The sequence below is a fragment of the Mustelus asterias genome, chromosome 19 (genome assembly GCF_964213995.1).
Source record: "Mustelus asterias chromosome 19, sMusAst1.hap1.1, whole genome shotgun sequence".
In the NCBI taxonomy this organism is placed as follows: domain Eukaryota; kingdom Metazoa; phylum Chordata; class Chondrichthyes; order Carcharhiniformes; family Triakidae; genus Mustelus; species Mustelus asterias.
The window spans coordinates 7,899,446-7,918,656 of NC_135819.1; the positions used below are offsets into that span (position 1 = coordinate 7,899,446).

At 51.5% G+C, this 19,211-nt stretch overlaps 1 protein-coding gene across 4 annotated transcripts in view; it reads right to left on the reverse strand.

Moving 5' to 3' along the window:
• Positions 1-19,211, reverse strand: part of LOC144507738 (non-receptor tyrosine-protein kinase TYK2-like) — a 111,895-nt gene that overhangs the window by 20,990 nt on the left and 71,694 nt on the right. For all 4 annotated transcript variants that reach the window (XM_078234994.1, XM_078234992.1, XM_078234993.1 and 1 more), the window contains exons 9-15: positions 17,571-17,694; positions 13,973-14,165; positions 13,237-13,355; positions 9,511-9,684; positions 7,282-7,369; positions 2,305-2,432; positions 1,121-1,256 (exon numbers count right to left, since the gene is read on the reverse strand). In XM_078234994.1, the coding sequence (XP_078091120.1) occupies positions 1,121-1,256; positions 2,305-2,432; positions 7,282-7,369; positions 9,511-9,684; positions 13,237-13,355; positions 13,973-14,165; positions 17,571-17,694 (962 nt within the window). The remainder of the gene's footprint in view (positions 1-1,120; positions 1,257-2,304; positions 2,433-7,281; positions 7,370-9,510; positions 9,685-13,236; positions 13,356-13,972; positions 14,166-17,570; positions 17,695-19,211) is intronic.

Consider the following 19,211-nt stretch of genomic DNA (forward strand, 5'->3'; position numbering starts at 1 on the left):
TTATAAACTGCAGAGAACATGATTTTAAAATTACATTTCTTAAAGGCACAGTGGGGTCATAACTTGCAGAGGGGATCAGGGAGAGAGATCCTGTATGGTTCATCCCCAAACCAGCAAGCTAACTCGGCACAGATTGAGGATCTCAGCATGGTCCTCCCTCTTTCCTGCTTGGGTCAGTTACTCACTGCCAGAGCCATTTGAATCACAGTGGGATACAGGTAACACATACAAGGAAAATTAGCAATAACTTATACCAAATACAAACAAGAAAAAAAACCCACGATGTTGTATAAACTAAACGCACTGTTCCAATATCAAACCTCTTTATAAACATAAACCTGCCCCCAGGTTTCGCACAGAAAATACGAATGCTCACGTGGTTTTTCAGCTCAGTAATATCTGCTGTGAATTAGACTCTAATTCATTAACGCCTCTCCACAAAGCCCATCATCAAACAGCTCAAAGTCCCAAACCCAACTTTTAAAACAATCACCCACCGGGTGGCAGGCAGGGAGTGAAAATCAGGCGAGCCAAAGTTAAGAATGTTATTCAACTAGAACGTACAGATTTAAGTTGGTCTGCATTTCAAAGTCATAAATTAGTATTCTAGAATTATCTGTATGGTTAATCTAGTTAAATCGAAAAACACACCCATTTGAGAGGCAGAGAACTAGAGTCGGTTCCAGCCTCATGAATACAGATCAAATAGCTGGGTGGCACCACAGCACCATCACTGGCACGCGACTGTTACTACAGTGCGACATGTTTACATACAAATATCTAGCTGGAATTTATAGTGCATCCCCAGCTGCTGTAACATCTTTATGAGGCAATACACGGTATTCTCCTGGCTCACTTTGAGCTGAATGCACCAAACTGTGGCCCCTTCCTATGACACAAAGGATGAATCAGAGGTGATCTGGCACCAGGGGAGCGCTGAGGTTACAGAAGACAAACCGGGGATCTGACTGAAGGCAAGAAAGGAATCATTTCCCGTGTCTTAACAGGAATTCACCTGGGAGGAGATGGGAGGCGTGGCTTTCAGTATGAGTCACTGTTCCTGACAACTGAAATTCCCCATGCCCCAGCCCAGCCACACGCACACAAAGCACACACTGACCTTCTCGACTGAGGACGGTGAAACTGATCCCGGGGTCGCTGACTTTGATGAAAGGGGTGCTTCCCTCCTCTAGCCCTTTCCTCGCTACCAGCACATTCTTGCAGCAAATGTTTCCATGCACCATGTTCTTGTCCTCCTGAAAACAAAACACAGGAGAATGTACATACTGGTCAAACTGTGAGAAACAACACTGGCCAAACTCAACGTCACCCTAACTCCTGCTTATAGAATCCCAACAGTGCAGAAAGAGGCCATTCAGCCCATTGAGTCTGCCCCAACCACAGTCCCACCCAGGCCCTATCCCCATAACCCCATGCATTTACCCTAGCTAGTCCCCCTGATATTAAGGAGCAATTTAGCACGGCCAATCCACCTAACCCGTACATCTTTGGAGGGTGGGAAGAAACCGGAGCATCCGGAGGAAACCCATGCAGACATGGGGGGAACGTGCAAACTCCACACAGACAGTGACCCATGCCAGGATTCGAACCCAGGTCCCTGGCGCTGTGAGGCAGCAGTGCTGACCACTGTGTCACCCGTAAGGTCATTGACCAATATCCCCACTGGAATCTGTAACTGCATTACCTAAAGCAATGAAATAAAAGCCTGTCATCTCTATCCTGAAGGCACTGACTCTGGCCGGGGTCTGAACCAATCAACACCAGCGTCCTTTAGTCTATTCACTCATTCTTCACGCATGAACCCAGAAAGTGCCTGTTCCCCATGGAGACGATCACGACATGTCTGCCCTCTCCCCTCATTCCCAATAACTGCATTCTCCACGACAGCGTGAGAAATCACTTTTCCCTTTCTACAATAACTCCTGATCGGAGGGTACAGGGACCGATCATAGCACCCTGAATACCCACAAACGGAGGTGTCAACACAGCACAGAGTGTCACAACTGGCCTATTCTGAAACATTTGCTCGGTCGCAGCTGGTGCATTTCCAAACTGAGACAGTGGGGGGAGCATCTGAGACATTTCCGGCATTGATGGGACACAGTAAGCAGCAACATTTCAACTGTATTCATTGCCCTGAAGTGCAGCAATTGCACTGGTGTAGATAAATATTCAGTACAAATACAGCAGTTACTTTTTCAATTGTGTTTACACACAGATAAAAGCAGATGTGTGTTGTGAATGAGTGCACGGGGAAATGGGCCAAGATGTATTGATGCGTACCAGATAGCTGAGTGCACTAGCAAGCTGCTGAATGACAGTCAAACTCCACTCGGGACCCAGCTTCCCTCGCTCCTTCCGCAACAAGACATCCAGCGGACCAAACTCCACATATTCCTCCACAATTATATCTGCAATAGGAGGAGAGAGATTATTATCCTGTGATGTGAGGGTGGAACAGAGAGAGGGACGAGGGGCAGGCGAGGCACAGAGGGAGAGACAGAGACAGGCAGAGGGAGAGAGAGAAAGACAGAGGGCGAGGGAGAGACAGAGGGAAAGAGAGATACACAGAGGGAGAGAGAGACAGAGAGACAAAGGCCAGAAAAGTGAAAAATCGTCAGCATGCTCTGAAGTTTTTTGATTCCTCCTAAAAACCCTTTGGCAGTAAGGTTTGATTGGAATACGAGCTGTTTGTAATTGCTAGGTTTTGATGTACCTTCACAGTGAAGCACACGCAATGAATTACTCAGTGCAGTGACTTCTGTGTGTCAGCATTTTATTAATTTGAACCAAATTGGTGGGGGTTTCTTTTCTAAATCCATTTGAGTCCATTCCTGTACCAGTTGTTTTTATAGAGTCATAGAGGTTTACAGCATGGAAACAGGCCCTTCGGCCCAACTAGTCCGTGCCGCCCAGTTTTTACCACTAAGCTAATCCCAATTGCCCGCATTTGGCCCATATCCCTCTATACCCACCGTACCCATGTAACTGTCTAAATGCTTTTTAAAAGACAAAATTGTACCCGCCTCTACTACTACCTCTGGCAGCTCGTTCCAGACACTCACCACCCTCTGTGTGAAAAAATTGCCCCTCTGGACACTTCTGTATCTCTCCCTTCTCACCTTAAATCTATGCCCTCTAGTTTTAGACTTGGGCAAAGATGTTGACTATCTAACTGATCTGTGCCCCTCGTTATTTTATAAACCTCTATAAGGTCACCCACCCCTCAGCTTCCTATACTCCAGAGAAAACAGTCCCAGTCTATCCAGCCTCTCCTTATAACTCAAACCATCAAGTTCCGGTAGCATCCTAGCAAGTATTTTCTGCACTCTTTCTAGTTTAATAATATCCTTTCTATAATAGGGTGACCAGAACTATAGTGTGTTTTGCTGCATAAACAGGAGGAAACACCCTGTCGTGTTGGCACTACAGGAACAGTAAGCAGAGCGTACAGCTTCCCAGACGTATGGAATGATGTGTATTCTAATTGTAGCTCTCACCAGAAAAATAGGCAGTGTGATCAGTAACGCGTGGAGAAGCTGCCACTGAGGGAAGTGTGTGTGTGGTGGAAATCCTCCGGGTGCTCCGGTTTCCTCCCACAGTCGGAAAGACGCGCTAGTTAGGTGCATTGACCTGAACAGGTGCCAGAGTGTGGCGACTGGAGGATTTTCACAGTAACTTCATTGCAATGTTATTCTAAACCTGCTTGTGACACTAATAAATGAACCTTCAAACTGAGGAACATTATAAGCTGGAGTTTATAACGTTTTGAACCTGTTCTTGGACGAGGGAGAGGTGCCGCTGGCCTTACAGCCGCACTCACATGACGCTGGAGGTGATTTTGAAGAGGTTCTGCGGTTCCATTAGATGGTGAGTGACCTCTGTCTCGGCCTATGTTTCATATCCTCAAACCCTTTCCCACCCAAAACCTATCGATCTCAGTCTCAGAAACTCCACTGACCCTTCAGCATCCCGCGCCTCGATGTGGGACAATTCCACATCTCGAACAACATTTTTCATGAAAAAAAAGAGCTACTCCCGATTCCCCCACCAGGGGAAATAGTTTCTCTGTATTTAGCCCAACACCTCAAACACAATGATCAGATCACCCCTCCGTCTTCGGTGAGGGAATTTGTGCAATTGTCCTTACTGAACCCTCTAAAGTGTTGGGGGATCTGCACTGCGTCCTCTTCCAATGCAAATATATCCTTCATGAGGAGCCCAGATCTGAGCACAATTATAGAATCCCTACAGTGCGGAACAGGCCATTCAGCCCATCGAGTCTGCACCGACTGTTTGACAGAGTATCTTACCCAGGTCCTCTCTCCCACCCTATCCCCTAAACCCCACACATTTATCACGGCCAATCCATCTAACCTGCACATCTTTGGACAATATTCGAGACTGGGTCTGACCGAGGCTCTGGATGACTGAGGCATCACTTGTTCCCCTTTGTAACCCAGTGTCCTTGACGAAAGGCCACCACTATCACAGCCTTTTGAATTACGCTGGGAGAGTATAGCCTGAGTCTTTCACAGAATGATAGAATCCACACAGTGCAGAAAGAAGCCATTCAGCCCATCGAGTCTGCACCGACCACAATCCCACCCAGGCCCTACCCCCATGCATTTACCCTTCTAATCCTCCTGACACTAAGGGGCAATTTAGCACGGCCAATTCACCTAACCCGCACATCTTGGGACTGTGGGAGGAAACCGGAGCACCCGGAGGAAACCCACGCAGACACGGGGAGAATGTGCAGACTCCGCACAGACAGTGACCCGAATCATTCCAAGTCCTGTCCTCTTCATGTCCCATGTTAGTTGGGACTGGCTGTTATGAGGGAGCTGTGTTTAATCTTTCCCGTCCCGTAAAGGCACAGCTCCTGTGGGTAAAGGCAGTTCAACATGAAAACCAGGCTGTGGGTGACCACTTACAAAATTTTGGCAATGAGTCAGAAGAACAAGATGGACTGACTTTGAAAAGTGGGTTGCAACCCAATGTGACACTCGGAAGTGTGAGAACTACACGACATGTCAGGTGTTAATTGCAGAAGTTGAAAGCTTTGATCAACATTAGTCAAACAGTGAGCTTACTGAATGGCCAGGGGTAAGAAAGCAGTCAACAGGGTCCAAAAATAACATGCAAAACAGAGCACTGTGAATCACACCTGTAGCATGACAGAATGTACTCTGTCAGTATCCTCTCAGTGATACTGAACCACAGGGGCACAGGGCTGGCTTCGCTGGAAACCTGCGTTGACGGGCGGGCTGTTTATTTTAGTTGCAGTAGAACATAGAACATAGAACGCCACAGCACAAACAGGCCCTTCGGCCCACAAGTTGCGCCGATCACATCCCCACCTCTAGGCCTATCTATAGCCCTCAATCCCATTAAATCCCATGTACTCATCCAGAAGTCTCTTAAAAGACCCCAACGAGTTTGCCTCCACCACCACCGACGTCAGCCGATTCCACTCACCCACCACCCTCTGAGTGAAAAACTTACCCCTGACATCTCCTCTGTACCTACCCCCCAGCACCTTAAACCTGTGTCCTCTCGTAGCAACCATTTCAGCCCTTGGAAATAGCCTCTGAGAGTCTACCCTATCCAGACCTCTCAACATCTTGTAAACCTCTATCAGGTCACCTCTCATCCTTCGTCTCTCCAGGGAGAAGAGACCAAGCTCCCTCAACCTATCCTCATAAGGCATGCCCCCCAATCCAGGCAACATCCTTGTAAATCTCCTCTGCACCCTTTCAATGGCTTCAACATCTTTCCTGTAATGAGGTGACCAGAACTGCGCGCAGTACTCCAAGTGGGGTCTAATCAGGGTCCTATAAAGCTGCAGCATTATCTCCCGACTCCTAAACTCAATCCCTCGATTAATGAAGGCCAGTACGCCGTACGCCTTCTTGACCGCATCCTCCACCTGCGAGGCCGATTTAAGAGTCCTATGGACCCGGACCCCAAGGTCCTTCTGATCCTCTACACTGCTAAGAATGGTACCCTTCATATTATACTGCTGCTTCATCCCATTGGATCTGCCAAAATGGATCACCACACACTTATCCGGGTTGAAGTCCATCTGCCACTTCTCCGCCCAGTCTTGCATTCTATCTATGTCTCGCTGCAACTTCTGACATCCCTCCAAACTATCCACAACACCACCTACCTTGGTGTCGTCAGCAAACTTACCAACCCATCCCTCCACTTCCTCATCCAGGTCATTTATGAAAATGACAAACAGCAAGGGTCCCAGAACAGACAAAAACATGACTAATAACAGTAAGTGGCAATTTTGCACAACATCCCTGTACGGTGGTAAAGCGGTTAGCACTGCTGCCTCACAGCGCTAGGGACCTGGGTTCGATTCCCAGCTTGGGTCATTGCCTGTGTGGAATTTGCATGTTCTCCCCGTGTCTGCCTGGGTTTCCTCCGGATGCTCCGGTTTCCTCCCACAGTCCGAAAGACGTGCTGGTTAGGGTGCATTGGCCATGCTAAATTCTCCCTCAGTGTCACCCGAACAGGCACCGGAATGTGGCGACGAGGGGATTTTCACAGCAACTTCATTGCGGTGTTAATGTAAGCCTACTTGTGACACTAATAAATAAACTTTAAAACTTTAACACATCAAATATTTGCATCTTCTTCCTGGCTCCTTTTCCCCTCCAGGAATACAAGCCGTTTCCCATGTCCATTTCTATAGCCTGGTTAAAAGCAGGGGCTAACGTGTTTGTATGACTTGAACACAGAGGGAGCCTCTACTCTGCCTCAATTCAACACACAGGATAAATTGTAATGGATACTAGATAAATATTTGAAGACACAGGGAGTGCCCCAGGAATGGGATTAGTTCCTGGTATTTCCAGTTAAAAGCCGAATAGCCGCATCCTGTTCGGGCCAGTGGATGCTTCCCTTGCTGAGGGATCAGAGGGCACATGGACTGGGGCTGCAGCCTCTCCCAGGGAATTGGCTTCAGGACGGCCAGCGGAAGTAAACACATGAATTTGATCTCTCCTGCCTCCTCAGTGACCTGGCCGGTATTCCATTGCTGCCCCCGTCTCCACAGCACAGATCCCGAGCTGAACATTTGGGAATCGCTGAGAAGAGGGTGTGAAACGGGAGCAGAAATGTTCCAATGACCCATCGCTGAGGATGAACAGTCACAGAGAAACTATCTGGGGTTTTGGCACCATCGTACAAACAATCACAAGATTAAACATTGACATTTTAAAGAATGAGAGAGTTTTGAATTACTTTCTGAGCCACGCACACAGACTCCATGAACGAAAGCCAGGTGAGCGTGAGAGATCTGACTCATCAGACTGGCCAGCTCAAAGAAAGCCTGCAAAAACAAACAAGAAGAGTGAGCAGATCAATCAACACATGCCCAAACAGCAAGGAGAGTGAGTGACACCCTGCAAGTTAAACTGAGAGCGCTCGGACAGGCCGCAGCACCACAAACCTTATCCTCATTGATCAACAGCAAGGCCTGTTCGCATCCCCTGTCTGCTGAGTACACACACACACACACACACACACAAACACTAGATTATCAAAACCCGTTATAAAGCAAGGCACAACAATCCGAATCACATCAGCTGGTCAGATAGAAAGCCAGGCCAGTCAGCAGGACACACCTTCACACTCTCAGCCTCAGCATTTTAAACAGCAACTTTCTGCCCCTCCCACCCCACTGAGCAAATTATTACTGAAAGATGTGGCTCTTCAATCCCTCCACAGCTCCTAAGCAGAGTCCTCGCTGGCGTGCCAACTCCCCCAGTCTCTTTCTGTCAACCCGCATTGTTAAACCTCTCTCTCCCACTGAAGTGACACCTTCAATGCTGCCTCTTGTTGGGTCACCACAAGAGAGCTCAGTCAACCGGAGTTCGGCGGGGAACATTTTCACCTCGGAGGCAAAAGGTCATGGGTTTAACACCCCCAGGGACGGGCACACATCATCTAAACTGACATTGCAGTGCGGTACTGAGGGAGTGCCGCGCTATCAGAGGGTCAGTGTTGAGGGAGTGCTGCACTGTCAGAGGGTCAGTGTTGAGGGAGTGCTGCACTGTCAGAGGGTCAGTGCCGCACTGTCAGAGGGTCAGTACTGAGGGAGTGCCGCACTGTCAGAGGGTCAGTACTGAGGGAGTGCTGCACTGTCAGAGGGTCAGTACTGAGGGAGTGCCGCGCTCTCAGAGGGTCAGTACTGAGGGAGTGCCGCACTGTCAGAGGGTCAGTGTTGAGGGAGTGCCGCACTGTCAGAGCGTCAGTGCTGAGGGAGTGCCGCACTGTCAGAGAGTCAGTACTGAGGGAGTGCCGCACTGTCAGAGAGTCAGTACTGAGGGAGTGCCGCACTGTCAGAGGGTCAGTACTGAGGGAGTGCTGCACTGTCAGAGAGTCAGTACTGAGGGAGTGCCGCACTGTCAGAGGGTCAGTACTGAGGGAGTGCCGCACTGTCAGAGGGTCAGTGCTGAGGGAGTGCCATGCTGTCAGAGGGTCAGTGCTGAGGGAGTGCCGCACTGTCAGAGGGTCAGGGCTGAGGGAGTGCCGCACTGTCAGAGGGTCAGTATTGAGGGAGTGCCGCACTGTCAGAGGGTCAGTACAGAGGGAGTGCCACATTGTCAGAGGGTCAGTACTGAGGGAGTGCCATGCTGTCAGAGGGTCAGTACTGAGGGAGTGCTGCACTGTCAGAGGGTCAGTACTGAGGGAGTGCCGCACTGTCAGAGGGTCAGTGCTGAGGGAGTGCCGCACTGTCAGAGGGTCAGTACTGAGGGAGTGCCGCACTGTCAGAGGGTCAGTACTGAGGGAGTGCCGCACTGTCAGAGGGTCAGTACTGAGGGAGTGCCGCACTGTCAGAGGGTCAGTGCTGAGGGAGTGCCGCACTGTCAGAGGGTCAGTACTGAGGGAGTGCCGCACTGTCAGAGGGTCAGTACTGAGGGAGTGCCATGCTGTCAGAGGGTCAGTACTGAGGGAGTGCCATGCTGTCAGAGGGTCAGTACTGAGGGAGTGCCGCACTGTCAGAGGGTCAGTGCTGAGGGAGTGCCGCACTGTCAGAGGGTCAGTACTGAGGGAGTGCCGCACTGTCAGAGGGTCAGTGCTGAGGGAGTGCCGCACTGTCAGAGGGTCAGTACTGAGGGAGTGCCATGCTGTCAGAGGTGGCCATTGAGGGATTAAGCCAAGGCCGAGCTGATGGGTGTAAAAGGTTGCATAGCATCATTTAAAGGGGAACAGTGGAGTTGATAGTCACACTGCTGCTTGTCGGAGCTTGCTGCGTGTAAATTGGTTGACACATTTTCTATTTACAGCAGTGATGCCATTTCAGTATTACTGCATTGACTGAAAAGTGTGTCAGTACGTCCGGAGGTTGTGAAAAGGCACGACAGAAATGAAAGCATTTCTTTCTTTCAATCGCACACAGGCCCCATACGGGGTTTGACCGACTATTGATGCCGTTCCCGACTGTCACAGGTTGCTTTCTGTCCTCACCAGTGCAATATCCCTGTGGCTCGGATCCAGCACTTTCAACACCACACGGATGTCCCTCGCTTCACTGTGGCACGCTAAACTGGAAGAGTCCATTTCTTCTTCCTCCTCAGTGTCACCTTCACAGAAGCGGCCAGCGTAGATATTCATCCTGGTTCCCCGGCCCAGGTGGTGCTCCTGCAGACAGAAATCAACGTTAGTGATGATGGTGGCTGCTGTCCGGAACGCTCACTGTCCAGCGAGGGCGCAGCTGATGCACACCACGTGTTGAGACAGCCACCTCCACACATTTCTACTTTGTTCTCCAGATTCCAACACGAGGGATTCCTACAGGATCAGCAGAATTCTGTCCTCTGACTTGATTCACTGTCGTGGAATCAGGTCTTCAGCTGAAGCTCAAGTCATCACTGTTTGAATGTGATGTTTGCAAATGGGACTGTGCTCTGGGCATCAAACTCACTGGGCCCAATGGAAGTCTTTTTAAGTGCATTTATTAGTGTCACAAGTAGGCTTACATTAACACTGCAATGAAGTTACTGTGAAAATCCCCCAGTTGCCACACTCCGGCGCCTGTTTGGGTAACACTGAGGGAGAATTTAGCAGTGCCAATCCACCCTAACCAGCACGTCTTTCAGACTGTGGGAGGAAACTGGAGCGCCCGGAGGAAACCCACGCAGACACGGGGAGAACATGCAGGCTCTGCACAGACAGGAAGGGCAGCATGGACAGCTATGCAAGCAGGTCCCAGGTTGGGAAACAGCGCGGGCTGTGGAGGGCTCAGAGAGGAAAGAAAATAACCTAAAGAAATACATGGCCCTCCATCACTGCTCGTTACAAAGTCAGATTAAATCGATTACAATGTTCATACCCAATAACCAAACCACAGGTCACACTGACGCACCTTGCTCCAACGAGTCCAAGGTACCTTTCGATGAGTCGTGGCAGCTCCAGCCCCCCCCCCCCCACCCCAATTCCTCTGCTTGAGAAACCGCCACTTCCATCGTTGCTGACCCTAACTGCAGCAAGAAGGCCAGCTCCTCACCGTGCGACCCACGTAATAAAATTACAGACTAGGAGTACAATCTCAAGGCCGTGTGGCCTCCCAGTCCGAGGTAGGACATTCTTGCTACTGAGGGGGTCCGGCGAAGGTTCACCAGACTGATCCCTGGAATTGGCAGGACTGACACATGAAGAGAGACTGGATCGACTGTGCTTGTACCCACTGGAATCTAGAAGAATGAGAGGGGATCTCATAGAAACATATAAAATCCTGATGGGACTGGACAGGCTAGATGTGGGAAGAATGTTCCCCATGTTGGGGAAGTCCAGAACTAGGGGTCACAGTCTGAGAATAAGGGGTAAGCCATTTGAGGGTGGTGGGGGCCTGGAATGCGCTGCCAGGCAAGGTGGTGGAGGCGGACACACTGGGAAAGTTTAAGACTTATCTAGATAGCCACATGAACAGAGTGGGAATGGAGGGATACAAAAGAATGGTCTAGTTGGACCAGGGAGCGGCACGGGCTTGGAGGGCCGAAGGGCCTGTTCCTGTGCTGTATTGTTCTTTGTATTTAGGACTGAGATGAGGAAGAACTTCTTCACTCGGAGAGTTGTGAACCTGTGGAATTCTCGGCCACAGAAAGCTGTTGGGGCCAGTTCGTTCGATAGGTTCAAGAGGGAGCTGGACGTGGCCCTTGTGGCTAAAGGGATCAAGGGGTACGGAGAGAAAGTGGGAGTGGGATACTGGAAGTGCAGGATCAGCCCTGATCATATTGAATGGTGGTGCAGACTTGACGGGTCGAATGGCCTACCCCTGCACCTGATTTCTATGTTTCTGTGTGTGAGGCTCAGTTGAAGTGACAACAGCGGGGTTACTACAGACCCAAAATCTGATGGATTAGGGAGTAGAAACACACCAGGAGCACGGCACTCATTAATCCTGATTGATGAGTGCCAACTAGGCTCAGCTGCACTGCCACCTGCAGTCAAACAGCTTGGTGGCTCTCAGCACCAGAGCTGCACATGCAGAATGTGAACTTGGGAAGGGTTGTTTGAGGCTGACTGGCTCCGTGGAGCTGGACTGCAGGAAGGACTCAATGACTTCAGCTGGGAAAGAGAGGAGAAAATCCGAGAGATGATAAAGGAAAAAGACAACATTCTGGAATGAGAGTGACCACAGAGCATGATTCTAATGTTTCTTCTCTAAAACACTAAAGGAAAATAGCTTTGACCACAAAACACAACAGCATTCTTTCTACAAAGGATTGCGTGCTGAACATCAACCAGGGCATTATCACTGAACCAGGAGTCAAACCACAGACACGACAGCACCGAGTAAACATCTTCCTGACCCTGCATTCATCTGAGGAAACCAGTGTAAAAACCCAGTGTCATCCTCTCAAAATCGAGTGTGCAAACCCAGTGCAATCCTTCTCAAAAACCAGTGTACAAACCCCGTGTACTCCCCTCAAAAACCAGTGTACAAACCCCGTGTACTCCCCTCAAAAACCAGTGTACAAACCCCGTGTACTCCCCTCAAAAACCAGTGTACAAACCCCGTGTACTCCCCTCAAAAACCAGTGTACAAACCCCGTGTACTCCCCTCAAAAACCAGTGTACAAACCCCGTGTACTCCCCTCAAAAACCAGTGTACAAACCCAGTGTACTCCCCTCAAAATCCAGTGTACTCCCCTCAAAATCCAGTGTACAAACCCAGTGTACTCCCCTCAAAATCCAGTGTACAAACCCCCAGTGCATTCCCTCAAAAGCCTTCATCACTATTTTTACCACAACACTGAAACAAAATTCACACAAACACCATGAAGCATTGATGCAGGACTTTGGCCCAGAGTTCCTTGTATTTCTTTCAGAAACACTTTCGAAAAAGAAAGATTGCCAGTGGGCTGGATCGAGTGAGAGGTGTTTGTGAAATGTGGGAACACTGGAACAACAGGCTTTGCAACTTCTGAAGGGAGCACGGAAGGGAAATAGGAGTCAGTGTACATGGTAGATAAAAGGCAGACTCAAGTTTAACCTCTTGTGTTATGGGGTTGACGGCAGGGATTATGTTTGCTTGGAGGAAGTAAAGAACATCTTGGAAAGGTTAAAAAGAAATGGGAAGAAGTGGATGTTCCGGCAGAGAGGTTGTAGGGACATTGCAGATGGCTAGAAAAGGTTGGGTTAAATAATCTTTCTCATCCATTGTTACAACGGCACTTTTAAAATCATATTCCCTTTTGAGGTTTCTGTCCAGTGAGGAGTCACTGTGGGATCATAGAATCCCGACAGTGCAGAAGGAGGCCATTCGGCCCATCGAGTCTGCACCGACCACAATCCCACCCAGCCCCTATCCCCATAACCCCATGCATTTACCCCGCTAGTCCCCCTGACACTAGCGTCAATTTAGCACGGCCAAATCAACTCACACATCTTTGGACTGTGGGAGGAAACTGGAGCACCCGGAGGAAACCCACGCAGACACGGGGAGAACGTGCAGACTCCGCACAGACAGTGAATCAAATCCGGGTCCCTGGCACTGTGAGGCAGCAGTGCTAACCACTGTGCCACCGTGCAGCAGATAAAAGGATAGACTTTATAAAGGATGAGGACATAATATCAGACATCCTGTCAATCTGCCCCTCGGAGAATAGACCCTGAAGGGGGAAAGGGTAGATCTCGGACAGCATCATGTACAATTACAAACCCCTCTCTCAGTATGAAGCAAAAACGCACCTGAATGATCTCCTCCTTCCTTATCTGGTGGAAGCTGAGCTGGCTCAGGTTTAGCTGAGCTGTCAGCGGCCGCAATTCACTATCTTTCACATTCCGCGTCACCAGCAAATTGGAGAATTCTGAAAGTCAAAGGAGATCACAGTTTGTCAAGGAGCTTCAGTCAGTCCCCCCCCCCCCCCCCGCCGCCCCCCCCCCCCCCCCCCCCCCCCCAGACAGTGAATCAAATCCGGGTCCCTGGCGCTGTGAGGCGGCAGTGCTAACCCACTGTGCCACCCTCAAAATGAATGATTCAGTTGGCGAACAGCAGACGTACAGGGAGAGCACGCGAGTGTGAGCTGAGAGTATGACAACAGTCATAATGTGAGATTGGGAACTCAGCGCGTGCCGGTGTCCAGTGAGTGTGCTGGAGGTAGACAAGCTAAACATTGCCCAGAGCAATCTGAAGGAAGGTGAGAGGAACAGAGTGGAACGAGAAAGGGGCTTTCCTCAGTTAGACTGCGTCACAAACACGCTGGAATGTGAAAGAAGCTACATGGACACAGCTACTGCTTTGATATCAATACTAACACCCCTTTGGGGCTAGTCAAAAAGGAAAAGGATGAGAGTCACTCCCCCCCCCACCCAATGCCACAGCAGCCCTGGCAGTGCCCTCCCAGGTCCGATGCAGGGATCGAGGAATAAACTATAAATCAAAGACATTTCTGAAGGATCTTGTTGTGCCTGTGATGTTGTTTACCGTGTGGAAGAGGTGGACAACACCTCTTGACGATGTAGCTCTCGTTTCCGGATTTGAGCACACAACCCTTCAGGCTCTCGAGCAGCTCCTTGACGCTGGGGAAGGAACGCTGCCAACCCTGCAGCACGTATGCATCCGGTGCCTTCCTCTCAATCTGAAACTGCTTCATGTCCTGAAACCCCCCAGGGCCGTACTGAAAGTGAAACACAGCAAGAGTCAGTGCTGGACAAGAAAACACATGTACAGACACAAACACATCCTTCCCCTTTGAGAGAGGAAACTGTAATTCCCCTCTCTCTGAGATGCTTCTGTCAAGCAAACCACTCTGAACAATTAAAATTCACAAGTGATATTTAGATTGCACAGGATTCAAGAGATCGTGCGGGGAACTCAAAAATCTTCTAGAGGTGTATTCGATCATGAGAGGCATGGATATGGCGAATGCACACGGTCTTTTTCCCAGGCTTGGGGAATCGAGAACGAGAGGGCAGGGTTTGAGGTTCAGGGGGGAAAGAATTAATGGGAACTCGAGGAGCAATTTTTTCACACAGAGGGTGGTACGTATGTGGAATGAAGTGGTTGAGGCAGGGACATTGACAACATTTAAAAGGCATTTGGACAGATACATGGGTAGGAAAGGTTTACAGGGACATGGGCCAAATGCAGGCAAACGGGGTTAGCTTAGATGGGCATTTTACTGGCCCTTCCAAGCCCAGCCCACAGCAGCGCCCGGGGCCCGGCCCGCAACAGCAGCGCCCCCGGGCCCGGCCCGCAACAGCAGCGCCCGGCCCGCAACAGCAGCGCCCGGCCCGCAACAGCAGCGCCCGGCCCGCAACAGCAGCGCCCGGCCCGCAACAGCAGCGCCCGGCCCGCAACAGCAGCGCCCGGCCCGCAACAGCAGCACCCGGGGCAACGGCCTACAGCACCGCCCCCGGACCCAGCCTGCAGCAATGCCCCCGGCCAAGCCTGCAGCAATACCCAGGGCCCAGCCTGCAGCCGGCCCCTGGGCCCAGCCTGCAGCAATGCCCCCAGGGCCCAGCCTGCAGCAATGCCCCCAGGGCCCAGCCTGCAGCAATGCCCCCAGGGCCCAGCCTGCAGCAATGCCCCCAGGGCCCAGCCTGCAGCAATGCCCCCAGGGCCCAGCCTGCAGCAATGCCCCCAGGGCCCAGCCTGCAGCAATGCCCCCAGGGCCCAGCCTGCAGCAATGCCCCCAGGGCCCAGCCTGCAGCAATGCCCCCAGGGCCCAGCCTGCAGCAATGCCCCCAGGGCCCAGCCTGCAGCAATGCCCCCAGGGCCCAGCCTGCAGCAATGCCCCCAGGGCCCAGCCTGCAGCAATGCCCCCAGGGCCCAGCCTGCAGCAATGCCCCCAGGGCCCAGCCTGCAGCAATGCCCCCAGGGCCCAGCCTGCAGCAATGCCCCCAGGGCCCAGCCTGCAGCAATGCCCCCAGGGCCCAGCCTGCAGCAATGCCCCCAGGGCCCAGCCTGCAGCAATGCCCCCAGGGCCCAGCCTGCAGCACTGCCCCCAGGGCCCAGCCTGCAGCACTGCCCCCAGGGCCCATCCTGCAGCACTGCCCCCGGGCCCAGCCTGCAGCACCGCCCCAGGGCCCAGCCTGCAGCACCGCCCCCGGGCCCAGCCTGCAGCACCGCCCCCGGGCCCAGCCTGCAGCACCGCCCCCGGGCCCAGCCTGCAGCACTGCCCCCGGGCCCAGCCTGCAGCACCGCCCCCGGGCCCAGCCTGCAGCACCGCCCCCGGGCCCAGCCTGCAGCACTGCCCCCGGGCCCAGCCTGCAGCACCGTCCCCCGGGCCCAGCCTGCAGCACCGCCCCCGGGCCCAGCCTGCAGCACCGCCCCCGGGCCCAGCCTGCAGCACTGCCCCCGGGCCCAGCCTGCAGCACCGCCCCCGGGCCCAGCCTGCAGCACTGCCCCCGGGCCCAGCCTGCAGCACCGTCCCCCGGGCCCAGCCTGCAGCACTGCCCCCGGGCCCAGCCTGCAGCACCGTCCCCCGGGCCCAGCCTGCAGCACTGCCCCCGGGCCCGGCCTGCAGCAATGCCCCCGGGCAGGCGAACTGAAGGAAGAATGTTAATAAGGAACAGTATACAGTGATGAAGTGTCAGCATTGTGTCAAGATACTATCCCATGAAAGATTTTGGCTGAGATATGGTCACAGTGCAGTACCTATCCTTGTTTGACAGAGTAGACAATGCGCAGCAAGGGAAGGGCTTTTCAAATTGAAGCGAGAAGCCCAGAAGCGCAGCTAATTAGGCCCAAAATAACAGATAAAGATATGAACAAAACCCTGGGGACCCACAACAAAATGTTCATGAAGCTTGCTGATAAAGAATCCTTTCGTTCTGAGACATTGATTAGCGAGCTGGTGGTAAGGCAGTGAAACCTTTGGGGCTTTTAACAGCTTGTCTTTCAATCCCGTCTCCATTAATACTGAGAGCCTTTTTACAAGAGGAATAGAGAAGCAGCAAACACCATTTGGAAGAGACCCCATTTGACATTAAACTTTAAAAGCAAGGCCATTAGCAATATCTGGCCTTGCGCCCAGCACTACTGTCGAGTAAGCAGTCCTCAGCTCTGCTGCCTTCAGCACACTGCTGCCACATTATTATCGGATCAAACAATCAAGTGGACATTTCGTTCTTGAACAGAGTCCTTTGGAAGCACTGGGATGAAGTGAATTTGTTGTGTTAGCCTATGCGTGGAATTACCGACACATGAAGCAGTGCACATGGTGCTGAGAAGGAGGGTGTGCCACAGGGTGCTTTGAATCCTGTGAATTTCGACATGTGGGACAGCGTGATTCCCCAGCCCAGAACCACCATTATCCTTGAGCACCAGCTGCTGAGAGGATCCCAAGGACAACAAACCAGTTGCCCATTGATATCACTCAGTTAGTTTGGTTGGAGCGGGCTGAATTTCTGACAGTGAAGATGGTCTTTATTTCAATGTTTGCGCGTGATCTCAGTCGCGCGTGTACCGAGCGTGGCGCTGGGTCTAATACACCTCACAGACCAGCCAGTGCTTTCCATCCTCCTCACTCTCGCTCTGTCTGACCTGCTGAGCACTTCCCCAGCTGGGACAGGAGGAGGTGGTTTCGAGCATTGCTGAACCTCCCTCTAATATGGGCGGCACAGTGGCACAGCACCAGGGGCTGATTCCACTCTGGGGGTCACTGTCCGTGCGGTGTTTGCACGTTCTCCCCGTGTCTGCGTGGGTTTCCTCCGGACAGTCCGGCTTCCTCCCACGCTCTAAAGATCTGCGGGTTTGGTTGATTGGCCGTGCTAAATTGCCCCTTAGTGTCAGGTGGAATTAGGAGGGTAAATACGGGGATAGGGTTACGGGGAGAGGGCCTGGGTGGGATTGTGGTCAGTACAGACTCCGATGGGCCAAATGGCTCCTCCTGTACTGTTGGGATTCTATGAAATTCTGTGAAAAAAATTTTAATCCAAGCAGACACAATGTGCAGAGCAGCAATTACACCTGGGAGAGAGAGAGAGGGTGAAACACTGTCAACATTTCCATGTTGTCACACACACACACTCCCAGGCGGCACACTACGTTTCAATTATCGAGTGAGGGCCTCACAAACCTCAGACTTTTCCTTGCTAACGACAGTCATGATAATCTTATTGAAGTCTAACGCACTCCATCGCAGCACGTACAGCCCATCCTTGTTCTCCTCTCGCCGGAGCTTACTAGTGACATAGTGCGGCCTGTGGGAAGAGAGGAAGGTAAGGTTGAATGTTCTATTTTATATCTCAGATATACAAGGGATAAAACGACGGAAGAGTTGTCAATGCCAATGAAACGGGCTTCCTCCTCAGTGGAGAGGTTTGCTGCCGTGTCAGAGATCCTCGGTTGAGTGAGAAGTCAGAGTGACAGGCCGAGGGGGAGGTGGAAATCGGTGTCGGTTCACTGTCCAGAGATCCGGACGGGAGGTTCCTATCTCTCCATGCTGAGAGCGAGCCAATGCTAGGTTTGACTGTGATACTCTCCACAGCCGAACAGCCTGCCGAAGCTGACCGCCGCATGCATAATAACCGGTGAGGCCAACCAGCACCTGTGTAACTGTCCCAAAGCGTTTCACGTACCGCAGCAAGCTGTGCCACATCATCCCGTATCATACAAGCACCCCTCTATACCCTTACATAGTTCCAGGGCAGCAGACACATGGGGACGCCACCACCTGGAGGTTCCCCTCCAAGCCACGCACCATCCGGACTTGGAAATATATTGGCTGTTCCTTCATTGTCACTGGATCAAAATCCTGGAACTCCCTCCCTAACAGCATTGTGGGTGTACCTACACCACAGGGATTGCAGCCATTCAAGAAGGCAGCTCACCCCACCACCTTCTCGAGGGCAATTAGGGATGGGCAATAAATTCTGGCCGAGCCAGCGACGCCCACGTCCCATGGATGAATAAAAAACAGAGATGGGGAGGATAAAGTGGGAGTAAATCGTCTCCAGGGTGAAGGGTTCAAACAAGAGTGCGGTATTTCTCCGAATCGATGTACACAAAAGATTCCTTCCGTTTCTGAGCATTTCCAACTCATTTTGAGTTTTTTTTGAGATGGAAATGGAGAGTGGAACGGGTTTTCTGTTCAAAGTAAATTCCATTCCTTACGGATTCTGCTTTGCCCCGGGTTTCTCACTGTGCAATATTGCAATGGGTTATTGGAAAGAAACATTCAGGAAAATTGGGAACAGGAATCACAACAGGAAGAGCGAGGAGAGCGTTGTGCGGAGTCGGTGGTTCAGTGAACAGAGCTGTCGATTGAATTGGGTGACTGGCACCTTCTCACCTCAGCGTTCAGTCCGTTCCAGAGGGACACATGCCAGTCACAAGCCCTTGGATGGTGAGAACCCCAAGTGAGATCAGTTTGCAAAGTCTGAATCCAGTTCTAGTGAGCGTAGACCCATTCTGGCTTTGGAACTAAACTCACATTTCAATGCACCCAGGATTACATCCTGCCAGGGTAATGAATCTGCTGTCTGTGGGTCTGAACCAGAACAGATGGTCAGATAAATCCAATGGGAATTTTTCCAATGGGTAGAGAACTGCACCCCCCCCTCCACTGGCGAGTCCAACTGACTGCATCTCAGTCTGAGTCACTACCCTGAGTACAACGGCTGAGGGCACTCTCCACATCCTGAACATTACTTTTAAAAGATTCTGCAGAGTTGACAATCATTAGAAATGCAAAAAACGACAACGTTGCAGGAGAGCT